This window comes from Ictidomys tridecemlineatus, chromosome 2, assembly GCF_052094955.1.
Source record: "Ictidomys tridecemlineatus isolate mIctTri1 chromosome 2, mIctTri1.hap1, whole genome shotgun sequence".
Lineage (NCBI taxonomy): Eukaryota > Metazoa > Chordata > Mammalia > Rodentia > Sciuridae > Ictidomys > Ictidomys tridecemlineatus.
Window position 1 is genome coordinate 216,274,135 of NC_135478.1, and position 23,186 is coordinate 216,297,320.

General features: G+C 43.4%; 1 protein-coding gene and 1 non-coding gene across 6 annotated transcripts in view; both read right to left on the reverse strand.

Annotated features, from left to right (window-relative positions):
- The window catches only part of Kiaa1549 (KIAA1549 ortholog), a 145,156-nt gene that overhangs the window by 80,495 nt on the left and 41,475 nt on the right, over nt 1-23,186 (reverse strand). For all 5 annotated transcript variants that reach the window (XR_013435441.1, XR_013435440.1, XM_078040609.1 and 2 more), the window contains exons 2-4: nt 6,352-9,027; nt 2,763-2,851; nt 1,522-1,699 (exon numbers count right to left, since the gene is read on the reverse strand). Coding sequence is in view for 3 of the 5 variants with exons in the window: in XM_078040609.1 (XP_077896735.1) it covers nt 1,522-1,699; nt 2,763-2,851; nt 6,352-9,027 (2,943 nt within the window). In the remaining 2 variants the exon portion in view is untranslated. The remainder of the gene's footprint in view (nt 1-1,521; nt 1,700-2,762; nt 2,852-6,351; nt 9,028-23,186) is intronic.
- Nucleotides 13,205-13,395, reverse strand: LOC120892119 (U2 spliceosomal RNA). The gene has a single exon (XR_005736777.1). It is a non-coding gene; the product is annotated as a U2 spliceosomal RNA (small nuclear RNA).

Here is a 23,186-nt window from a genome sequence, read left to right on the forward strand (position 1 = left end):
TCTACCAACTTTATAACATGCCTTTCATAATAAAAGACTTCTCCTGACCGCATGTCCTAGGACGGCGGTTGGAAAGGCTGCACTGGCTTTGGTTCTAGGTGGGTATTCAGTGGAGCTTCTTCAGCTATAATCAACATCAGCAATATCTGCATAAGTCTCAGTGGCCCAGGCTGCAGGGATTGTAGTCTTGTACCACCATCTGTGGTGCACATGTCAGTTTCTCTGAACATTGTATAGGGGCAAGACCATTCTGGTGGGCCCAGGTGGATGCGCTGAAGTGCCTGGTAGTGGGGCAGGGTACCTATCAGTGCCTGCAGTGTCTTGCCTGGGAGCCAGAATGTTCTGGTGGGATCGCACAGGGCACCCATTATTATCCAAGAGCTGTGCAGGGCCTCCAGGGGCCAACGTGCTCAGCTGCTGCCCAGGATTGAGGGTGGGTCAGCACGTCTGCCTGTCTGATTCTCAGGCCCTCAGGGGCCACACTTCTGAGGACTGGCAGTTCAACTGCTTCTTGGGGCTGCAGAAGGATAAGCGGAACATCGAGTTGCTTCCTGGGCCCAAGGGCAGATAGTATTATTTCTATGGATCGTGTCATGGAAATGCAGAAAGCCAAATTTGTACCAAATAAATATGTGCAATATGAGGGTGACTGGTATTGTCTTAAAATGGAAAAACACCTAAGATAACGATTTGAGCATCACAAGGTACTACTGACAAAACACTTCAAAGGTATATAAATTCATTAGAGATGAATTCTTAAGTATTTATGGGAAAAATGACATAATATCTGTCATTGTCTTAAAACACTCTGGGGTCCTCAAAAAAGCTGTGGAGGAAAGATAAAAAGAACTGGTAAAATTATTATTTTAAGCTCAGGATGAGCATATGTAATTCTACATTTGTATACATTTAAAAATGTCTATAATAAAAAGAAAAGTATGATATTAAGGAACTACTGTTAAATTTAGGGAGTGTGATAATTTTGTGGACAGATATATACGTATGAGAGTGTGAGTGTGTGGGTGTGAGCTAGTGTGTTTAACAGGCCTTATCTTTCAGAGGTATAAGCTAAAATATTTATAAGTGAGATGATACAATGCCTGAGATTCACTGCAAAATAATGTGACAGGTGGGAAAGTGAATGGGGGTATAGATGTAATGAGTCTGGCTAGAAGCTGAACACTGTGGAAACCATATGGTAGGTACCCGGGGGGTATCAAACTAGTCTGTGTACTTTTATATATGCTTGAAATTTTTCCATAATTTTAAAGATTTTCTAAATTAAATAACAGAGTCAGATGCAATAGCACACGCCTGTAGTCTCAGCCACCCGAGGGGCTGTGCGACAGGAGAATGGCTTTACTAGAAGTCAGAGTCTAGCCTGAGCACACAGCAAGACCCCGTCTCAAAAAATAAACAAATGAATGAATAATTTCTAAAATAATCTCCCATTTTCAAAAAATATAAAAATAAAATGAAATTCTACTTACAAATCAAAACAACTATGCTCAGTTGTCTCACCTGTTTGGACTTGGAACCTGGACTCTGGCACGAAGAAAGAAGGTTTCACAGACAGGATTAAAGGAGTTTGGTCACGCACAAGTTTACTACTAATAAGCACATTAATGACTGATATTGCCGTGTAAACAAAAGGACCGGATGTTACCAGAAAAGTGAAGTCAGTGAATAGTTCATAAACCTAGGGAAATAAAAAATACAAAAGACAATTCAAGCTGAGAGGAAGTTGTACTGGGCAGAAAGATAATACATTAAATTTAAAATATATATATATATATATATATATATATATATATATATATATATATATCAGTATTTTAAATGAAAGGGTAGTGCTTCACAGAAAATCAAAATTTTTAGTTACTCTTATATTCTTTCAATCTTCTCAAAAACAGCTCAGAATTACCAGAGCAGCAGGAAACAATAGCCAGTAATATGAACTGAATAACGAGCTACAGAGAATTCAAGGTGTTCGTCATGTTTAAACCACACAGAAAAGAGCACTTTCTCTATATTAAGCATTCGCTGTCCAAAATACCATGGAAGCCACTTAGACAATTTTAAGATTTCTAGAGACCACATTAAAAAACATAAGATTACTGGAAATTCATCTTAAATACACCTTACTTAACACAACACAATATCGTTCAATATGTGGTCAATACAAAAAAAAATTATAAGGGAGATATTTCCATTCCTCTTTTCACTCTATTCTTAAAATCTTCAGCTCCACCACATGGGAGCACATCTTAGGGCACATCTCAGTTTCTGACAAGAGCCCCGTTTCGTGTGCTCGCAGTCACCTTGTGGATGACGCAGGTCTAGAGAGCTGACTCCCTCAGCTCATCTAGGAGAAGGGGCCCTGGGGGGACTGGTGTAGAAGATTCAGAAATCCATCTCCGTCTCACTCAATGTACTGAGAGATGCCTATGCACTCACTCTGAGATTTCATTTAAACTCAAACCCAAGTCCTTTAATGTCAATCAAGGGAAGCAAAAATTGTTAAGGTCACCCCCAAAAGTGTCACCTCTGGTCTGAGAGACCCTCTGTCCCAACTCTGCCAAAATGTCCCCCCAATGAACTCAACTTGACCCTGTCTGGCATCAGGAGAGGCTTCCCCGATGAAATGACATTGAGAGGAGATGGAGAGGATGAGCGGGAAGGAGCAGCAGAGGGGTTAGAGGAAGAACTGGCAGGGCCTCATCGCGTGCCGTCGGACTCAACCGCACGTCCAGCCGGCTCACCTTCAGCTCCACCGCGCGGTTGAAGTGAATCCTCAGCACTTCCTTGATGGAGGTGATGATGTACTCCTGCACTGCTCTTCTGGCCAGCACTAGATCAAAGACAACCACCGCGTGCAGCTGAGCATCACTAGGAATACCAAGCTATGCCAAAATGTGTTAGCCAGGGGACAAAGAGCTTCCAGTTCCCGTTTCTATCTCAACAAACAGCAGGTTGTCCCCTGGCTATGGCCCGAATGGCAAAACACCAGACTTTAGAAGCTCTCAGAAGCAATGTTTTTAAAGGCTTTAAGATGCTGCTCGACACAACTAGAAGACTTTTCCCTTCTAGGGCCTCCTCCCTCTTCAAAGCAGCAGGTGAAGAATGTTAACCACTGAGGGTGGGGAAAAAACATCATCCCAATTCCCATATTTAAAATTTTTGTGCAGGAAATAAAATATTTCTCAAACTACAGCCTAGTTAGCCTAGTTCTGTTGAATTTTTTTCACATCTAAAAAGTTCCATTTAAAAACTCACGTTAATGTGTATGCCTGCTGCCCTGTGTCCACTGAGTATTTAGTAAGCTTGCCCTCCCTTCCCCCACCAGTTTTTCCTTCCTCTTCCATCAACTTGCCATAGCACAAAATTAGGATGCAGTTGATATTATTATTCCATTTTTCATTTCCCTGATCTTAATTTTTATAAATGGAGAGAGAATCATTCCACATTCTTTATTCTTAAAAAAGTGTGCCCATCAATAGATGAACAGATTAATAAATTATATGTGTGTGTGTGTGTGTATGTACACACATATATATTTGCAACAGAGTTCTACCCGGCCATAAAAAAGAATGAATTGTAGCATCTGCTGGTAAATGGATGGAGATGGAGAATATCATACTAAGGAAAATTAGCCAAACTCAAAAACTCAAAGGTCAAATGTTTTCTTTCACACTTGGAAGCTAGAGTGAAATAAAGGAAAAGAGGGGGGAAGGATAAGATGACATAAAGAACCAACCAAATATAAATTAATAGGCAAGCAAAAGGAAGTCTAGTAGAGAGAGGAGGATGGGAGAGGGAAGGGGGCACAGGAGAGAAAGGGAGGGATCATGAACTGAAGCCGACTTCCATGCAAGTGTGAGTTTGTCAGGACCAACCCAGCTACTAGGTATGACTATAAAGCTCTAATAATAATTTTTTTAAAAAAAATACAAGTTACATTTGATTGTTTTCCCAACAAATCAGTGACCCGGATATAAAATGGTAAGGGGGACCACTCCTTTAGCTCATGAGACGATTAGGACAAATCCATGACTTGGAGCACCTTGCTGGGTCATGCCGGTGCCACCACAGTCTGCACAGGCTCCAGGTGGATCAGAGTGGACCGTGGATCTCAAGAGAAAGACAGAATGAACAGGAAGGAGAAGGGAGAATGGAAAGATGTCCTATTTAAGAAAGGAAATAAGGAGGGACGGGGAGAGGAGGACAGGAAGGGCCTCCAGAGCTAAGGTTGGGGAAGGACAGAGACAGAAAGTCAGAAACAGAAGAACCATCAGGGGAAGCAGAGAGCATGGACTGCATGTGACTCCACAGCCAGGTGCTGCTCTACATGGCCCCACAGCCACCATAACTGCCACCCGCCCTAAGCAATCTGAGGAAGATATTATAAAACGAACATTGAGATGTGAGAACTACAGTCTCTGGGGAGAAAAAGAATCATCCGGAAACAGCTCTTACAGTTATTTAGCCAACTATCTATAGTTTCCCCAGAGCCAGCAGAAGAGAGGTGAGGAGCCCTCCCGAAGAGGGCATGGGTCAGGAAGCATGGTCACCCCCGCTGGACACCTGTGGTCAAGGGTCTCCCTGCAAGGACACCAAGGATCAAGAGCACCTAGAGTGGTTCTACCTTCTTACAGAACTCCACTGCAAAGAACCACCTCAAACCCCACTCCAGACTCTCTCATAGATAAAAAGAAAGCCACCGAGGTCAAATCTAAGCCAGCACTGGAGATGAGCTGATCTGTCCTCTCGTCAAAGGCCTTACTTGAAAGCGAGAGATGGCATCTATCTCCCCTCCAAACGCAAAGTGACAACAGGGTGCTCTGCACAGCTGACAAAGCACACTCGTAAGAGGTGAGTTTTGTTCCAAAAGGCAGTTTAAAAACATAGATACCTAATAAAGGGCGTCATTAAATGTATACCACATATGAAAGTTAAATTTATCCTCTATGATGCCCAGTGTTCTCAGAGGTACTCCTAAAATGGTTTCCAGTTGTGTGCAGAAGAATTTTAAAAGATACAACATTGTATCATAAATATCCTAGTATCTCAGAGATAAAGATGCTTTCAGTAACTCCTTTAATAAGCTCCTTACATCCAACCACTCTAGAAAAAAAAAAAAGAATGAAAATATTTTTGTCAATGAGAAACTCCTCTCACGGCTCAACTGCCTTGGTCCTACAGATTGAAGTGTCTAATTTTGTTCCAACCTCATTTCCTACCAGTCACCTCCTCCTCCCATTACCTAATTTCCAGCCCATGGCTCACCGCCTTCCCTACCAGGCTCTAAGACCACGTCTTCCTTGACTCTATCCCTCACAGCCTCGAGAAGGACACACACTTACGATTTGTCACCTGAATTGCAGAGGTTACTATGGGGTGAGGAGAGCCAAGGCTGCCAGGGTCCCAGCCCACTGCGAGGGTGGCGGCTCTGTCCTGGTGGTGGGCAGAGGCTCCATGGTCCACCGCACTCGGCATGGGGGAAACGGACCAGGCATGCTCTTCTCTGTCCTCGCCTGCACCTTTTCCCGTGCCTCTTCCTCTTTATCCACTCTACTCCACTTCTTCCCTGCTTCTCCTGCCGTTTTTCTCTCCCTTCTTCATCAAAACTATCCCCACCAAAACCAATTCACAGAGCCAGGATCTGTCACGTGAGGCTGGAGGCGAACACACACTCGTAGCCCACCAGACGTCATGTACGTCCAAGTCACTTCTCATGGAGAGCTGATCGAGCAGGCCTCCTCCCTGGACACTGCCCTTGAGAGAAGTCGGCCTGGTACAGCATGTCCCCAGGTGGGCTGCAGCCCAATGTGGCTGGAGCAGCCCACAATGCTCAGGACCCTGGAGCTCAGCTGGCCACCAACCGAGGCTACAGGCGGGGCAGAGGATCAAAGTCTGTGACTACGTTCAGAGGACATTTATTCATTCCATTTTTCTTTCCTTGGGATCCAAATGACATTTACAGGGATATATAAAAGCAAAAGCAAGAATAGTAAATCAGTGTAAAATTGCAAAGGTTACCCTTATGCAACTGCCCGACTCTGCTTGAACTCAATGAGAACGGGCTTCCTTTCAACCATGTCATCCATGTGCCCACTGAGCTATGAGCTTTGAAGACAAAGACCCTACCAAAAGCTCCATGGTTCATTTAAATCCTCTATTTGCTTTTATTGCAAGCACTAATAGGTAATCTTCAGGGTGCTTGCTCAGTGCCAGGTACTGGGCTAAGTAGTTTACATACATAGATGCATTTCAGGTCTCCCATAAGCACTGCTCACGAGCACCTTAGGAAAAGCCCCCTCCCCAGAGAGGCAACCGGACGCAGGGCCTTACCAGTTGTGATCAAGTAGGCATCGGGGACTGTAATGTCACACACATAAGGTGGCTTGGTAGTGGCCGGTGCTGGAGTACTCACTGTCGCTTCAAGAGTGGAGGTGGTCACAGGGTGGAGGGATGGCAACGGAGGGGCCACACTGCCCTCCGGGGGGCTCGGACTCCCAGTGCCACTGCTCAGGTCAGCGTCCACAGTATGGGCAGCAGTGCTGTTGGGTGTGCTTGGCTCAGGGGATGTGTCCCCCGGTGAGCCTGTGAGCGTGGACGGTGGCTCTGTGGGCAGGGGTGACGAGCTCCCACCCGGGACAAGTGAGGACGCTGTTGGTAGATATGCGTCGCTGACGGACACTGGACGGGTGGGAATGACTTGGGAGGAAGAGGGTGAGACAGAGGTGTGATAGTCTGTAGCACTGACCGGGTCCTCCGAGGGTGTCAGAGCCGAGGACAGAAAAGCCTTGGTGAAGACAGGTGTCAGAGGGGAAGCAGGGGACGGTGACCAGGGGTGAGTCGCAGCAGTCGAGACGTCGAGGGTGGGCTCGGAGCCGGAGGGCACGAGCGTGGCGGCTGCAGAGCCGTGGCGGGTGGGCAAGAACTCAAAAGAGGAGGTAGTTGCAGCGAGAGCCGAGGTCAAAAGGGCGTCGGAGTCCGTGGGCGCGACCGTGGATGAGCCAGCAAGCTGGAGAGGATCCGAGGAGAAGCTCGGCAGCACCGGCACGTCAGAAGGACCAGAGAGAGAGGTGACAGTCCTTGAAGGAAGGTCCGCACTCGGCCAGAGCTGAGGAGGCGCCAGGTCTGTGGAACTCGGGGCAGAAAGAGGCGGTGAGTGCAGACTGGCAGGGCCAGGCAAGGCCGAGGTCGCCACCCAGGCAGAAAGGGACTGAGACGTGATGGGGGACAGGCCACTTGGCATCAGAGATGGGGCAGCAGGGGCCTGGGAAGAGGAGGGGGCCGGGCTGCCTAGGTCCAGCGGAGGCGTGGAGGGGAGGCTGGACGCCAGATCCAGGACAGTCGGCCACCCCTGGGCAGAAGCCCCCGGGGGTTCCTGGTGGGAGAAAAGTGAAGGCTCTGCCGGAGGAACCAGAGTCTCAGAGGGGGACAGACTCGCGTCTCTGACCCAGAGGGACGGCGTGCTTTCCTTCACTGTGACAGAGAAAGCCGAGTCGAGGAGGACGCTGGCAGTGACCGAGAAAGACACAGCGGTCACACTGGATGGCGTTCCTCGAGCGTCGGCCACCGGGGAGAAGCCAAAGGCAGGCCCCAGGGACACTGGCGCAGAGAGGTGGTCAAGAGAAGAGTACACCTGGGCGCTGGTGACGCCGCTCGTGCCCACCTCGGCCGACACGCCTGGGCTGGCTTCCGACACCCTCAGGGATGGAGAAGCCAGGGAGACCACGGGCCTGGAGGGGAACAGGGTGTTATAATCTTGAGGATCTTCCTCGAACTCAGACAGGTCGGTGGCCTCGCTGCTCCACGGAGAGGGGCTGCTCGCTGCCAGCGTGGCCACCGTCAGGGTCTCAGGCCCATCCCCCGACCCCACGTCTCTCTCCACGGAACCTGTGGCCAGAACGTGCCGAGGAGATGCCACCGCACAGGACGCGCACCAGGTGTAGGGCCTGAGGGAGGCCACGGGGCTCAGGACGAGGGTATCCGCCTTGTGACTGGGGACCACAGGACTGCCAGGTGACTCTGACGTGTCGCCGGCATCTCCAGGAAGGAAGGGGTCGTGTGAAGCATCCACTGACGGAGTAGAAAAAGACACAAACGCAGGAGGGGCGGAAAACGAAGCAGCCTGTGTGCTCCTGGAAGCAAAGGCCGTCTGTGACACGGTGACGGTGGGGTCCAGCCTTGGAAAGACAGTTTCCTCCAGACGCTGACTCTCAGCAGTGGTCACATCGGGGTGCGTGCCTGTGCGTGTGGCCAGGACCTGCTGTGGAGTCTGTGAGACCTCCCCGGGGGGCAGAGATAGCTGTTGGGGACCGCCATCACCTAGCGGTGGAGGCGAAGAAGACCACGAGCCCGAGGGCAGGGCCTCCGCGTCCTCTGTGACTGGAGCCACTGTCTCTGGCCAAGTCCTACTTGGTAACTGGCTGTAGGTTCCGGTAGGATAAAGCACCAGGTTCCCATTAAGAGTTGGAATTATACCCTCGGAGGTGGGAAAAGCTGACCAAGAGGTGCCAGGATGACTGGGGGACTCCATGTAAGTCGCTGGTGGCTGGGCTGAGCTCTGCCAGGCTGATGTCACCTCTTGGTCCTCTAGGGAAATCGTGGGTAGTGATGGAGTGGGCTTGAGCTCGGGTGTTTCTCCAGGCAGCTCTGGTGGGCTGACCACGATGGACTGTGTTGGGGATACCATCCGTGCAGAAGTCCAGGGAGCATCTGGCAAAAAGTTATCCATGTCATCGTCACCGAAGGCCACCTCATTACTCGTCACAGACCCATAATTTACCACAAAGACACTGTGATCTGCTGTACTTTGGGTCTGCTTTCCATGGTTTAAAAAGGCCGTATCAAAACTAGTGGCAGATGGAGAGGATGTGGGGAGAAGAGACCGGCTCAGCTGGGACCCCGCCGCTGTCTCTGTTAAGGCCACGTGTGCAGCGCTGGGCATGGTGCTGGTCTCCAGCAAGAGCTCCGCAGGGAAGGAAGAGAGGCCGTGCTGTTCCAGAGGGAGCTCATCTAGCAAGAAAACCAGAGCTGGGTTAGCTGCAATGCCACGGGAGTCGGACTGCTATGGTTTCCTTTCAGGCATCCACAGTTACTCATTCAGCAAACATCCACTCGCGGTAGAGAGCTACCATTCACAGCTACTCGGAAGCCAGATATGGCCAGAATCACCACGGGAAATGAATCTTCAAGCACTCAGAAACCTGAGCACCACCTTTATGTAAGCTGGTCTCTGTGTGTACACCTTTACACGCTTTCTCTTGCTTTCCGACAACAGACACTCGTACCCACAAAACCACACAACACAGGAAACAGGCTCTGGGAGGTTGTCTAGCCATTCTCCCTCATTTATCACACGAGGAAGGAGGTTAGAGAAGGTGGCCAAGTTCACTACAAGATCTGCCTGGAGGGAAGCCAGCATCTAACACAGGGCTGCCCTGACCCCGAGTCCACGGTTCTCTCTTCCAATCACAAGCTGACTCCTGCGAGGACAGAGTGCCTCCTGGCAGCACCACTCAGGTCCTGGTGACAGTTCCAGGCTTTTCCAGTGGTGCTTCCAAAAGGTGAGACCTCCAGGCCCACCTTTCACCCCTGTCAAGCTCCACAACTATGCTCTGGCCAAATAAGTACCCTGCGGTTCCCCAAACCCAAATCTGCTCTGGCCTTGGTGACCTGCATCTTGATGTCCCCATTCCTGATTGCCCCTCCCTGGCTCTCCACCAGGCCTTTCCAGTCCTTCAGATAGCACACAGCTCTGGCCTCCTCCCTCCAAGCTCTGGTTATGGGTCACTGCCTCCCCCTGGGCTTCTACCTGTCACGCCTCTTACCATCAAACTACCTGCCTACTCATTCAACTATGAGCTTCGGGAAACAGGGACACTTCCTGTTTTCCTGGTAGCCAGTGCAGTGAGTGATGTTTTGTAGGAACTCAATAAACACCTGCTCAAATGAAGGAACGAACAGTGTCAGAGGAATACCAGGTTCTGACATGTGGCCAAATCATCCCATCATCTGCTCAAACTCTGCTATTCTTGATCCTGGGACAGCCGTCATCATTTTAAAAGTTCAGGTGTCTCCACCTGTAATTTAGATATGTTGCCCAGAGAAGTTAGGTGAGTGACAGCCCAGCCACTGACAGAGGCCCAGAGTACTGTCCACTGCAGCACAGCTGGGGACAGGGCAGCGATCACAAGCAGGAACAACACCTTCCACTTGTCCCAACTGTGTGTGAAATACTATAAAAATTACCCTTAACTCAGTCTTCCTTATGATTCTTGTCCTCATTTTAGAAAGGAAATTTGGACACACACACACACACACACACACAGAGAACACCTGTGAAGGTGAAGGAAGATCCGGGCAATCCTCCTAAGAGATAAGGAATGTCAAAGACTGCCAGCAAACACCAGCAGCCAGGAGAACCCCTGGGCAGGGCTCTCCCTCACAGCCTCAGAGAGAACCAGCCTGCTGACCCAGTCCTTGGACTGCTGGCCTCCAGAAGTGACCCAGCTAAGTTCTGTTGTTCAGGCCAAAAAAGAAGGAACGAAGTAAGGGAGGGAGGGAGGGGGAGAAAAGGAAAGAACAAATGTCTATCTCAACCCTGGCTTTGTGCAGCAATTACACAAGTCTCTCCAAGTTTAGAACCTTGTTTATTTATATGGTCCTAATAACTCTGTGCTAAGAGACCTAATTTAAAGTAGACCCAGTCTAGCTGGGCGCAGTGGTGCACACCTGTACATCCCAGTGGCTCAGAGGCTTAGGCAGGAGGATCATGAGTTTAAAGCCAACCTTGGCAAAAACAAGATGCTAAGCAATTCAGTGAGACCCTGTCTCTAAATAAAATACAAAACAGAGCTGGGGATGTGGCTCAGTGGTTGAGTGACTCTGAGTTCAATCCCTAGTATCCCCTCCCAAAAAATAAGCCCAGTCTCCAATGTCTGTCAGAATCTAATATAAATGATCCCAGGCCAGCGTGGTAACACACACTTATAGACCTAACTACAATGAAAGCTGAGGAGGCTGAGGCAGAAGAATCAGAGCCCAGGAGTCTGACACCAGCCTGGGTAACAGAGTGAAACCCTGTCTCAAAAAGAGAAAGGGGAAAAAAAGTTGTCCTCAGAAGAACACACTCTCAAATCAAATATTCCCACAGCTACAGTTCCAACCAATATGAGCACAAAATTCAAATGAAAAACACACAGGAAAAGAAGGTACCATGAAAAGTCAAGCGAATTCCATGGAAAAGCCAAAAGAAACTAAATCAAAGTAATCTCAGATCTCAAAGACTTCAGATATTCTGGGAGACATTTTTAAGATATGTTTAATTCATCTAAAATAATAAGTGGGGATTAAAAACATGAGTTCTGAGCAAGAGACTATGAAAACTGACCAGAAATATTTGAAAAGCCAACAAAGAACACTGAAAAATGAAAATATTGTAATTAAAATTTAAAAACTTAACACACACATCAAACAGCAATTTAGACCCAGCTGAAGTAAGATTTAGTGAACTGAGGGGCACATCTGAAGAAATCACCTAGAAACAAAGAGATGCAAACATAAGAAAGGAGACAGAATGAGACGTACCTTTGATCAAAGTTTTAGAAAAACGCAATAAAGGGAGTCACAGAGAAACAATATTCAAAGAGATAGCACTAATAATTTTCCAAGACTAAGGAGACACAAATCTTTCAATTTAGGAAAACCAGGAAATCCCAAACAAGGTGATTTTTTTTTTAAACCCATACTTATGATATTGTGCCACAGGTCACCAAAAACAAATCATGAGGGCTAGGGCTGTAGCTCAATGGCAGAGCGAAGGATGTCGATTACACAAGCAGAGAACTAGTCACACAATAGAAGCTAGAGGACTAGGGAACAAACTCTTCAAGGAGTTGAGAGAAAATATCTGACATCTCAGACTTGAGCAAAAAACTCCTCATCAAGAAGACACACATGGTTTGGTACATGGAATTCCAGCTAGCCAGCATGCTGAGGCAGAAGGATCACCATTTTGAGGCCAGCCTGGGCAACTCAGAGAGACTCTGTCTCAAATTAAAACTGGGCTGGGGATGCAGTCCAGAGGGAAAGTCCTTGCCCAGTGTGTGCAAGCCTCTGGGTTGGACGCCCAGTACTGAAAAAAAAGAGGAGGCAAGGGGAAGAGGAAGAGGAGGAGGAGGAAGCAGCAGCTACCCCCACCACCTCTAAACAAGGACATCCTTCAAGAACAAAGATAAATTATCTCAGACAAAAGGTCTGGGAAGAGGAGATAGAGAATAAGTAAATCACAAATAGATGGTAACTCTAAACAAACATTCATGGCACAAATGAATAATAATACTGCTATTTAATTTGTGAGTAAACGAAAGATGCATAAAATAGCATAGATGCCTAGAAGGTGAAAGGAGGACAGCAGAGGGATCTGTGACTCACTGGTGGAGATGAGAATCAGAGTTCAGACAGGGGCTGGGGCTGGGGCTCAGTGGTACAGAGCTTATCTAACACATGTGAAGCACTGGGCTCAATCCTCAGACCACATAAAAATAAATAAATGAAGGTATTGAGCCCATCTACAACTAAAAATATACACATTAAAACAAAAGTTAAGACAAAACTCTGTGAATAGATTTTGTGTTAAATATCCTAAAATCTGTAAATAACGCTTAGTCCTATAGACAACATATTTCTAGCTGGTGCCTTTAACATATGAAAGCCACAAACCTCCATTCTCTTTTCTCTGGGACATGACTTAAAAAATGAACACAGGCTAGGGATGCAGCTCAGTGGTAGAGCGCTTGCCTCGCATGCCCAAGGCCCCGAGTTCAATCTCTAGCACTGCAAAATTAGTTTAAAAAAAGAAAAGAGATACACGGTAAAAGGACACAATTTATTAAATAGAGATTTTAAGTTGTTTCATATGATGTTATTAAATGTTTTTTGCCTTCAATACAACCTGGCCCTAGGATTCCCTGGGTACGTGCTTTTATGACTTACCTGTCTCAGTCCAAGCACGGGTGAAAGAGAACATGATACTTAATACCAATCCAGTAAAACAGCAGCTGTTCTTCTCTGTAGTAAAGGCTGAAAGGCATATATTCAAGACGTAATACAAATCACAACTCTGTCCAACTGTATAGCATATAAATTTGAAAGTTTTCCGAAGGATGAGTCATTTTATGTGTCTGTTTTAAAACTCTGCTCTGATATAACTTGTTTTGAAATGTAAGAGCTGAACAAGGAGTGAGATCCCTTTTAGAAGAAATCAGAAACACATTTCAAGTGCACCAGAAGGCTGAGAGAGAGAAAAGTGATGTGGAGTGACTGATTTATGAACCAGATCTGATGCTACACTTGATCTTAGCCAAAAGGCCAAGAAGAGATCCAGCTCTGATGCAAATGAGAATTAAATCCACCCTGCCTTCAGAGGATAAGGGAGCAAGAAAGGCAAAGTCATCAAAAGGACCAAAAAAAAAAAAACTCCTAACTAGGAAAGCACAGGAACAAAGAAAAAAACAAAACTTCACATTGAGAAATGTCAAGCGTGCCAACCTGGGATTTTTTTTTTTTTTCCTTTTCTGCCAGGCCCTGGGGGAGAGACGGCAGCTGCAATGCCATGGGGAATTACTTCTGTGGTTAATTCAGGAAGAGGTTAGAAAACCCAGGTGAGTCTCTTTTTCAGCATAAAAGGCATCAGGGACTCTCATCTCAAGCCCTGGGGATCAATTTCCCAGCTCTAAAGCACTAGATCACAAAAGAGTAAAAGGTTCTCTCTTTGACAACAGAGAGAAAGGAATGGGGTTGGGGTGAGACCAAGTGCTTCTCAGACAGTGACGTGCCCGCAAATGATGTGGGGACCTTGAAAACATGCCACCCCTGCCCAGCAGTTCTGCGACGGGGCCTGGGCTTCAGCTTCGCTCCAGCTGACCAGGGTGTGCCACCCCACTCTAAGTAGCCAACATTGAGGCACCTTCTCTCCTTGAGCTTGCATAAACACATATTTATCAGGCACCCCCCACCCCCGCACCTGGCCATGCTATATGTCACAGCCCAGGAACTGCCCAAGTGCTGCCTCAGAGTGATTAAAAGTCAGGGATGAGGATCCCCAGCTATCTAAGACTCACACAAATAAGTATCTTTTTAAGTATCTATTTCTCTATCTGGACCGCTTCCCTAAATGTAGTGATCAATCATGGACTTTTCAAGCTAAATGGATCCCTTAAGACCAAGGCCAATTTCCTTCTGGGGCACATGAGACTCAGAGTTTAAGCTGACTTGTTCAAAATAGCACATGGGGCAGAGTCAGCCTGCAAAGACAGGTCCCTGTGTTCTCAGAGGTGGAAGGCTCTTCACACCTTGTTAAATTAGCCCATTTCCTCAAAACAGTTGATAAAGTAAATTGAAAAACATGCCAGATTATGTCATACGATAAGTGAGTTGAAATTTGGTTAATGGAACCCACACAAAGGCATTTTGGACTGTGAGACCCCAGTGACCACCTAGGGACTAGCTGGAAACACAGGAAATCCTCTGAGGACCGGAGAACCCCTGGGAATGGCAGTGTCGAATGTCTCTAAAGAGCTTCAATCCAAATGGAGCTACTATTTTTGCTTCTCTGCTAAATTGTAGTTTGCAAAACATGATGAGTCATTTTCAACTCTGTGGATATTAAACCTACAAAACAAGACACACACACACCCCCCACCACAGAATTTCAAAGAGTCTAAAAATAAAAGCAGTCAGATAACTAAACTGCTGCCCAACTTGGCAAATCTTTAGCAACTTTTCTTCTTGTAGTGCTCAGAATGTCCTATGGAGGTTTTTTGTGCCATTATAAAAACTTCCCTTCCCCAATCCTCACCTTTCATTTTTCTACCTGGTTTAAAAAATAGCATTTTCCCTTTCTTTCTCCAACCCCAACATATGCCAGTATCTTCCCCCAGGTCATCCTCTCCTCCAACTGGTACTGGTGTGCTACTATCGAATATGAAGTCTATGTGTGTGTGTATATGTGTACATACACCACACACACATACATACACACACACACACACACACACACACACACACACACACACACCAGCTATATAGATAATACCAACATGTAAGTACCCCCAACCCAGTTCAAGGAAGAGCACTCCCCTTACTTTGAGGCCCTGGTATACCCTTTCCTATCACCTTCCCTTCCCCCTGAGATAACTATCTCTTAGAGTTCTGTATTTTTCATATCCTTGGTTTTCTTTATAGTTTTACCACACGCATGTATGTTTTCAAACTTTATTCAAAATGGAACTACACTACCTATATTCTTTTTTTTTATTTATTATGATTTGTTATACATGATGGCAAAATGCAATTCATTTCATATTACACATATAAAGCACAATTTTTCAAGACACTGATTGTACACACAGTATTTTCACATCATTTGTGTCTTATACAGGTACTTAGGGCAACGATGTCTAACTCATTCCACCATCATTCCTACCCTTTGCCCCTCCTTTCCCCTCCCTCCCTTTTGCCCCCTCCAAAGTTCCTCCATTCCTCCCATGCTCTCCCCCACAATCGCCATTATGTGTCAGCATCCTCATATCAAAGAAAACATTCAGCCTTTGGTTTTGGGGGATTAGCTTGTTTCACTTAGCATTATATTCTCCAACTTCATCCATTTACCTGCAAATGCCATGATTTTATTCTCTTTTAATGCTGAGTGGAACATTATGTGTATGTACCAAAGTTTCCCTATCCATTCATCTACTGAAGGGCTCTAGGTTTGTTCCATAATTTAGCTATTGTGAATTATGCTGCTATAAACATTGTCCTGTGTCCCTGTAGAATACTGTTTTTAAGTCCTTCGGGTATAAACCGAGGAGTGAGGAGTGGGGATAGCTGGGTTAAATGGTGGTTCCATTCCAAGTTTTCCAAGGAATCTCCATACTGCTTTCCAGATTGGCTGCACCAATTGGCAATCCCACCAGCAATGTATGAGGAGTGTGCCATTTTCCCCATATCCTCTCCAACACCTATTGTTGTTTATATTCTTGATAGCTGCTATTCTGACTGGAATGAGTTGAAATCTTACAGTAGTTTTGATTTGCATTTCTCTAATTGCTACAGATGTTGAACATTTTTTCATATGTTTGTTGTTTGATTGTATAATTTCTTCTGAGAGGTATCTGTTCAGTTCCTTGACCCATTTATTGATTGGGTTATTTGTTTTTTTGGTGATAAGGTTTTTGAGTGCTTTACATATCCTAGAGACTAGTGCTCTATCTGATGTGCTTATGGTAAAGATTTGCTCCCATTCTGTAGGCTCTCTATTCACCTCACTGATTGTTTCTTTTGCTGAGAAGATGCTTTTTAGTTTGTATCCATTCCATTTATTGATTCTTGTTTTTAATTCTTGCACTACAGGAGTTTTAATAAGAAAGTTGGGGCTTAATCCGACATGATAGAGACTTGGGCATACTTTTTCTTCAATTAGGTACAAGATCTCTGGTTTAATTACTAGGTCCTTGATCCACTTTGAGTTGAGTTTTGTGCATGGTGAGAGATAAAGGTTTAATTTCATTTAGTTACATGTGGATTTTCAGTTTTTCCAGCACCATTTGTTGAAGAGGTTATCTTTTCTCCAATGTACATTTTTGGCACCTTTGTCTAATGTAAGAAAACTGAATTTATTTGGGTTAGACTCTATGTCCTCTATTCTGTACCACTGGTCTACAGGTCTATTTTGGTTCCAATACCATGCTGCTTCGTTACTACTGCTCTATAGTATAGCTTTAGGTCTGGAATAGTAATGCGACCAGCTTCACTCTTCTAAGAATTGCTTTGGCTATTCTGGGTCTCTTATTTTTCCAGATGAATTTCATGATTGCTTTTTATATTTCTATAAGGAATGTCATTGGGATTTTGACTGGGATTGCATTGAATCTGTATAATGCTCTTGGTAGTATGGTCGTTTTGACAATATTAAATCTGCCTATCCAAGAACAAGGGAGATCTTTCCATCTTCTAAGGTCTTCTTTAATTTCTTTCTTTAGCATGTTGTAGTTTTCATTGTAGATGTCTTTCACCTCTTTCATTAAATTTATTCCCAAGTATTTTTTTTTGAGGCTATTGTAAATGGGGTGGTTTTCCTAGTTTCAGCAGATTTGTCACTGATACACAAAAATGCCTTTGATTTATGGGTGTTGACTTTATATCCAGCTACTTTGTTGAATTCAATTATTAGTTCTAGGAGATTTCTGTTGGAATGTTTTGGGTCTTCTAGGAATAGAATCATATAATCTACAAATAGTGATAATTTGAGTTCTTTTCCTATCCGTATCCCTTTAATTTCTTTTGTCTGTCTGATTGCTCTGGCTAAAGTTTCAAGAACTATGTTAAATAGAAGTAATGACAGAGGGAATCCCTGTCTTGTTCCAGTTTTTAGAGGAAATGCTTTCAATTTTTCTCCATTTAGAATGATGTTGGCCTCGGTCTTAGCATAGATAGCCTTAACAATGTTGAGGTATGTTCCTGTTATCCCTACTTTTTAAAGCGTTTTGAACATTGAGGGATGCCATATTTTTGTCAAATGCTTTCTTAGCATCTATTGAGATGATCATATGATCTTTACCTTTGAGTCTATGATGTGATGGATTACATTTATTGATTTCTGTATGTTGAACCAACCTTGCATTCCTGGGATGAACCCTATTTGATCATGATGCACTATCTTCTTGATATGTTTTTGTATTTCATATGTTTTTGCCAGAATTTTATTGAGAATTTTTGCATCTATACTCATTAGAGATATTGGTCTATTTCCTTGCTTGAGATTGATCTGTTTAAATTGTGTATATCATCCTGATTTAGTTTAGGTATATCATATGCCTCTAGAAATTTGTCGATGTCTTCAATATTTTCTATTATATTGGAGTACAGATTTCAAAATAATTTCTAATTATCTTAATTTTTATAGTGTCTGTCATAATATTTCCTTTTTCATCACAGATGTTAGTAATTTCAGTTTTCTCTTACCTTTATCTTCGTTAGCATGGCTAATGGTTTATCAATTTTATTTATTTTTTCAAAGAACCAACTTTTTGTTTTGTTAATTTTTTCAGTTGTTTACTTTGTTTCAATTCCATTGATTTCAGCTCTAATTTTAATTATTTCCTGTCTCTACTGCTTTTGGGGTTGATTTGTTCTTCTCTTTGTAGGGCTTTGAGATATAATGTTAGGTCATTTATTTGTTGACTTTTTCTTCTTGGAAGGAATGAACTCCATGCAATGAACTTTCCTCTTAGCACTGCCTTCATAGTGTCCCAGAGATTTCAATATGTTGTATCAATATTCTCATTTATTTCTATGAATTTTTTAATCTCCTCCTTGATATCTTTTCCAACCCATTGTTCATTCAATAGCATAGTATTTAGTCTCCAGGTGTTGGACTAGCTTTTATTTTTTATTTTATCCTGATTTCTAATTTCATTCCATTGTGATCTGATAAAACACAGTGTAGTATCTCTATTTTTTTTTTATTTACTAAGATTCGCTTTGTAACATAATATATTTTGAGAAAGATCGGCGTGCTGCTGAGAAGAAAGTATATTCACTCATTGATAATAATATACTTTATATGTCAGTTAAGAATAAGTTATTGATTGTATTATTGAGTTCTATAGTTTGTTTAGGTTTTGTTTGGTAGATCTATCTAGTGGTGAAAGAGATGTGTTAAAGTCACCCAGAATTATTGTGTTGTGATCTATTTGACTCTTGAACTTGAGAAGAGTTTGACTGATAAACATTGATGCTCCATTGTTTGGGGCATATATATTTATAATTGTTATTTCTTGTTGATGTATGGTTCCATTAAGCAGTATGAAATGTCCATCTTTATCCCTTTTGATTAACTTTAGCTTGAAGTCTACTTTATTTGATATGAGGATGGAAACCCCTACTTGCTTATGTAGGCCATGTGAATAGTATATTTTATCCCAGCCTTTCACTTTCAGTCTGTGGGCGTCTTTTCCTATGAGATGAGTCATTTGAAGGCAGCATCTTCTTGGGTCTTTTTTTTTTTAATTGGTTGTTCACAACATTACAAAGCTCTTGACATATCATATTTCATACATTAGATTGAAGTGGGTTATGAACTCCCAACTTTACCCCAAATGTGTAGCCGACGTGACTCTGCAATCTGCATTTGGGTCTTTTTTTTTATCCAATCTACCACCCTATGTCTTTTGATTGGTGAGTTTAAGCCACTAACATTTAGGGTTATTACTGAGATATGATTTGTATTACCAGTCATTTTTGTTTATTTTTTGGTGTTTAGCTTGACTTAGTTTCTCCTTTGGTTGGCTTTTTCTTTTATTGTAGTTCTTCCCTTTGCAGATTTTCATTGTTGTTTTTCATTTCCTCCTCATGGAATATTTTGCCAAGAATGTTCTGTAGTGCAGGCTTTCTTGTAAAATCTTTTAGCTTTTATTTATCATGGAAGCTTTTTATTTCATCATCAAACTTGAAGCTTAATTTTGCTGGATATAAGATTCATGGTTGGCGTTCATTATCTTTTAGAGCTTGGTTGAAAAATCTGCTCAGATCTGAATTGGTATTCCCTTATAAGTAATCTGACTTTTCTCTCTTGCAGCCTTTAAAATTCTATCCTTATTCCGTATGCTAGGCATTTTCATTATAATGTGTATTGTAATACACATTATAAGTAATCTGACTTTTCTCTCTTGCAGCCTTTAAAATTCTATCCTTATTCCGTATGCTAGGCATTTTCATTATAATGTGTATTGGTGAAGATCTGTTGTAATTTTGTACATTTGGCCCCCAGGGACATTGATGATGTCTTATAATGTCCTTATTGTTGTTATATTCGATTTTTCTAATTCATTCTTTATGCTTAGGAAATTTTCTGATATTATTTCATTGACAAGATTGGGAATTCCTTTGGTTTGAATTTCTGAACCTTCCTATATCCCAATACATTTTAAATTTGGTCTTTTGATGGTATCCCATAATTCCTGGATGTTCTGTTCATGGTTTCTTACCATCTTCTCTGTAAGGTCAACTTTATTTTCCAGATTGTATATTTTGTCTTCATTGTCTGAGGTTTGTCTTCCAAGTGGTTTAGTTTGTTGGTGATGCTATCTATTGAGTTTTATAATTGGCTTACCGTTTCTTTCATTTCAAGGATTTCTGTTTGATTTTTTTTTTTCAGTATCTCTATTTCTTTCTTAATCTCTTGCAACCTGTATTTGCTCTCTTAACTCTTTGTTGGTGTGATCAATGGCTGCCTGAATTTGTTCTCTTATCTCTTTGTCTCTTTGGAATGATTGATTTTTGTGTGTATCTGCTTACTTAGGTCATTAATTCCCAAATCATTTTAGTTATGTACATTCTGAACTCTTTCTCTGACATTTCACCTACTTCACTATCTATGGATTCTATTGTTGTAGTGTCTTGGTTTGTTTGGGGCACTTTCCTACCTTTTTTTTTCATGATGTCTATGTATCATCCTCTATTACAGTGTAGATCTCAAATATTACAGTTTCTGCTCTATTGTCTTATAGTGTGCCTACAGGTTAACAATATCTCACATTTAAAGGAGAGATCAATATTATAGCACTCAATGTACCCAACATGCAACCATATATCAGTTAGCTTCTATTTTTACATTTACAGTTTTGTCACTACACTCAGAAATGATGAGTTCTGTTATCTTATACTATATAGTCAATAGGCTTGCATGATGGTTTAGTTTCTGATGGTGGAAGGGGAGACTGAGTGGCAGGGCGGGGGGGTTGGCTGAGATGTTTATGATGTAGGATGTGAGAATATGGAGGTATTAGATTATATGACTAGTGAGAGGATAATTATAACAAGTTGGCTGTTAGTAGGAGAAACAAGAGATAGGCAACCTCTTGTAAAACTCCTTGTTACCTCAGCAACAGGGTAACTGTTAGCACCCCTAGTAGAGTTACTTTTGGTGCAGCCAGGCCCTAGGAACCTTGATGATGTCTTATCATGTCCTTATTGTTGTCCCATGATACAAGTGGTGATATCCCAGTTTCTTAGCAGCCTCAAGACTGTATGTTTCCTGATGTTGGGCTATGGAGCCATGCTTTGGTGAATAAGGACCCCAGCACAGGGTGGCTCTCCGCACAGGCACAGGAAGTGCGGGTGGGCTCTGCCTCCAGAACTCCGGGCCACGGTCCTGCTGTGGTCCTGCTCCTATCTTCTATCATCACTAATTTTTTTCACTCCACATTCTTTTTTTAGATTCATCCCTCTTTTCATGTAGCTATAAGTCTTTATTTTCATTTCAACATAAATTCCATCACAAGAATAGATCAAGTTCATTTATCCATCTACTGTGGATGGACAGTTGGACTAGTGCCAATTTTTGCTAGTGAAAACATTTCAGACATGAATTTTCTTACCTATATTCTGGTACACATACATTCGTGAAAAGTATGTATGTATGTACACATATAACTCTGTGGATATTAAACTTACAAAAGTTGGTGTGTGTGTGTGTGTGGGTGGGTGTGTGTGTGTGTGTGTTTGTGTGTGTGTGTGAGTGTGTATATAGGAATAGGAAACTGGCTCAGAAGGCATGTTCATCTGCAACTTTACTAAACACCACCAAGAAGTTTTAAAGTAGTTGAGCCAATTTACACTCCCACTAGTAATGCAGGAGAGCATAACTTACAAATCCTCACCAATACCTGACACTTTTACCAGTCCTGCTGGAGGGAAACCTCGTGGTCTTAACTTGCAGAGCATTTTTGCATATCTGCTGACCACTCATGTGGCCTCTTCAGTGTCTTGTCAGTTCTGCAGACCATATTCCCATTGAGTTATCCATCGTTTTCATTCTGATTTAGAGATTTTGGATTATTTTGGATCCTAATATCCTGTGTTAGTTATAATTTCTCCTAATTTGTGTCTTGTTGCTTGGTTCTCTTTATGGTATCTTTTGATCTCAATTTTAATAGAGTCAAATTTATCAATTTTTACCATTATTGTTTGAGATTCATGTTGTATCTTAAGTTGGAAGTTTTAAGAAATCATTCTCTGCACTAAAAACTGTGAAACTCTTCTGCACTACTTCTTAAAATTTTTTTAAATTCTGCTTTTTAAATTTAGGGCCAAATGTGCAAAACATGGTCTTTAAAGTTTTTGTCACTGGTTTTCAGTACTGAGATAAAGTGCTTAAACCTGACTATCAGTCAAGGCACCAGCAGCAGGCAGTGTGGCCTGTCTGGGCTGAAGGCAGGATCTCCATGACACCCAGTGGCAGAGGGGCAGGATTGGTGATAGAGCCCACAGAAGGCTAGCATGTCTGGAAGCAGGGGGGAAAAGCTTTAAAAAAGCACCAAGAAAGCTGGTCATGGTGGCACAGACCCGTAATTCCAGCAACTTGGGAGGCTGAAACGGGAGAATCATGAGTCCAAAGCCAGTCTCAGCAACTTAGCAAGGCCTTCCACAACTTACGAAGACCCAGGATCAAAATAAGAAAATAAAAAGGGCTGGAGATGCGGCTCAGCAGTTAAGTGCCTTTGGGTTCAATCCCTAGCACCCTCTTCAAAAAAAGAAAAAGAAAAACACCAAGAAGGGATTAGGAGGAGACAGGGACCAGAATTCAAGCAGAGAAGCCCTGATGTTGAACAACACCAGGAAGGCCACAGGAAGCCATTGAGGAAGTCATTTAAAGCATGAAAATGACACAATCAGAATTTGTGTTTGGGTTTATTTTTTTTAAAGCCCTTCTCTGTGCTGTTCTGTGAAGAATAGGTTAAGAGGGGCAAGAGGAAATGAGAGAGCCGTTGTGCGGCCACAATAACTGAACTTGAGATGACAGAGGCTTAGTTGCGGTGGAATATTTGAACTTGGCTACCCAGGCTGGTCAGCGGACCACCTCTTCACTTCTGAAGAGTTTCAGAACTGTCGCGTCATTTCAAGCCTGCGTGAAGCCACTCAATCAGAAACCTGCTTCTCACAAGATCCTCAGAGGACTTGAGTGCCCATGATGGTGTGAGAAACTCCAGAAAGATGTGTTTTAGGGAAATCCATGTGGTGAGATCAAGTATGCAAAGGGATACACGAGCTCAGGATAAGCCTGCAAAAGTGAGGAGAAGTCAGAGGCGGGGGAAAACAGAACAGTAAAATCA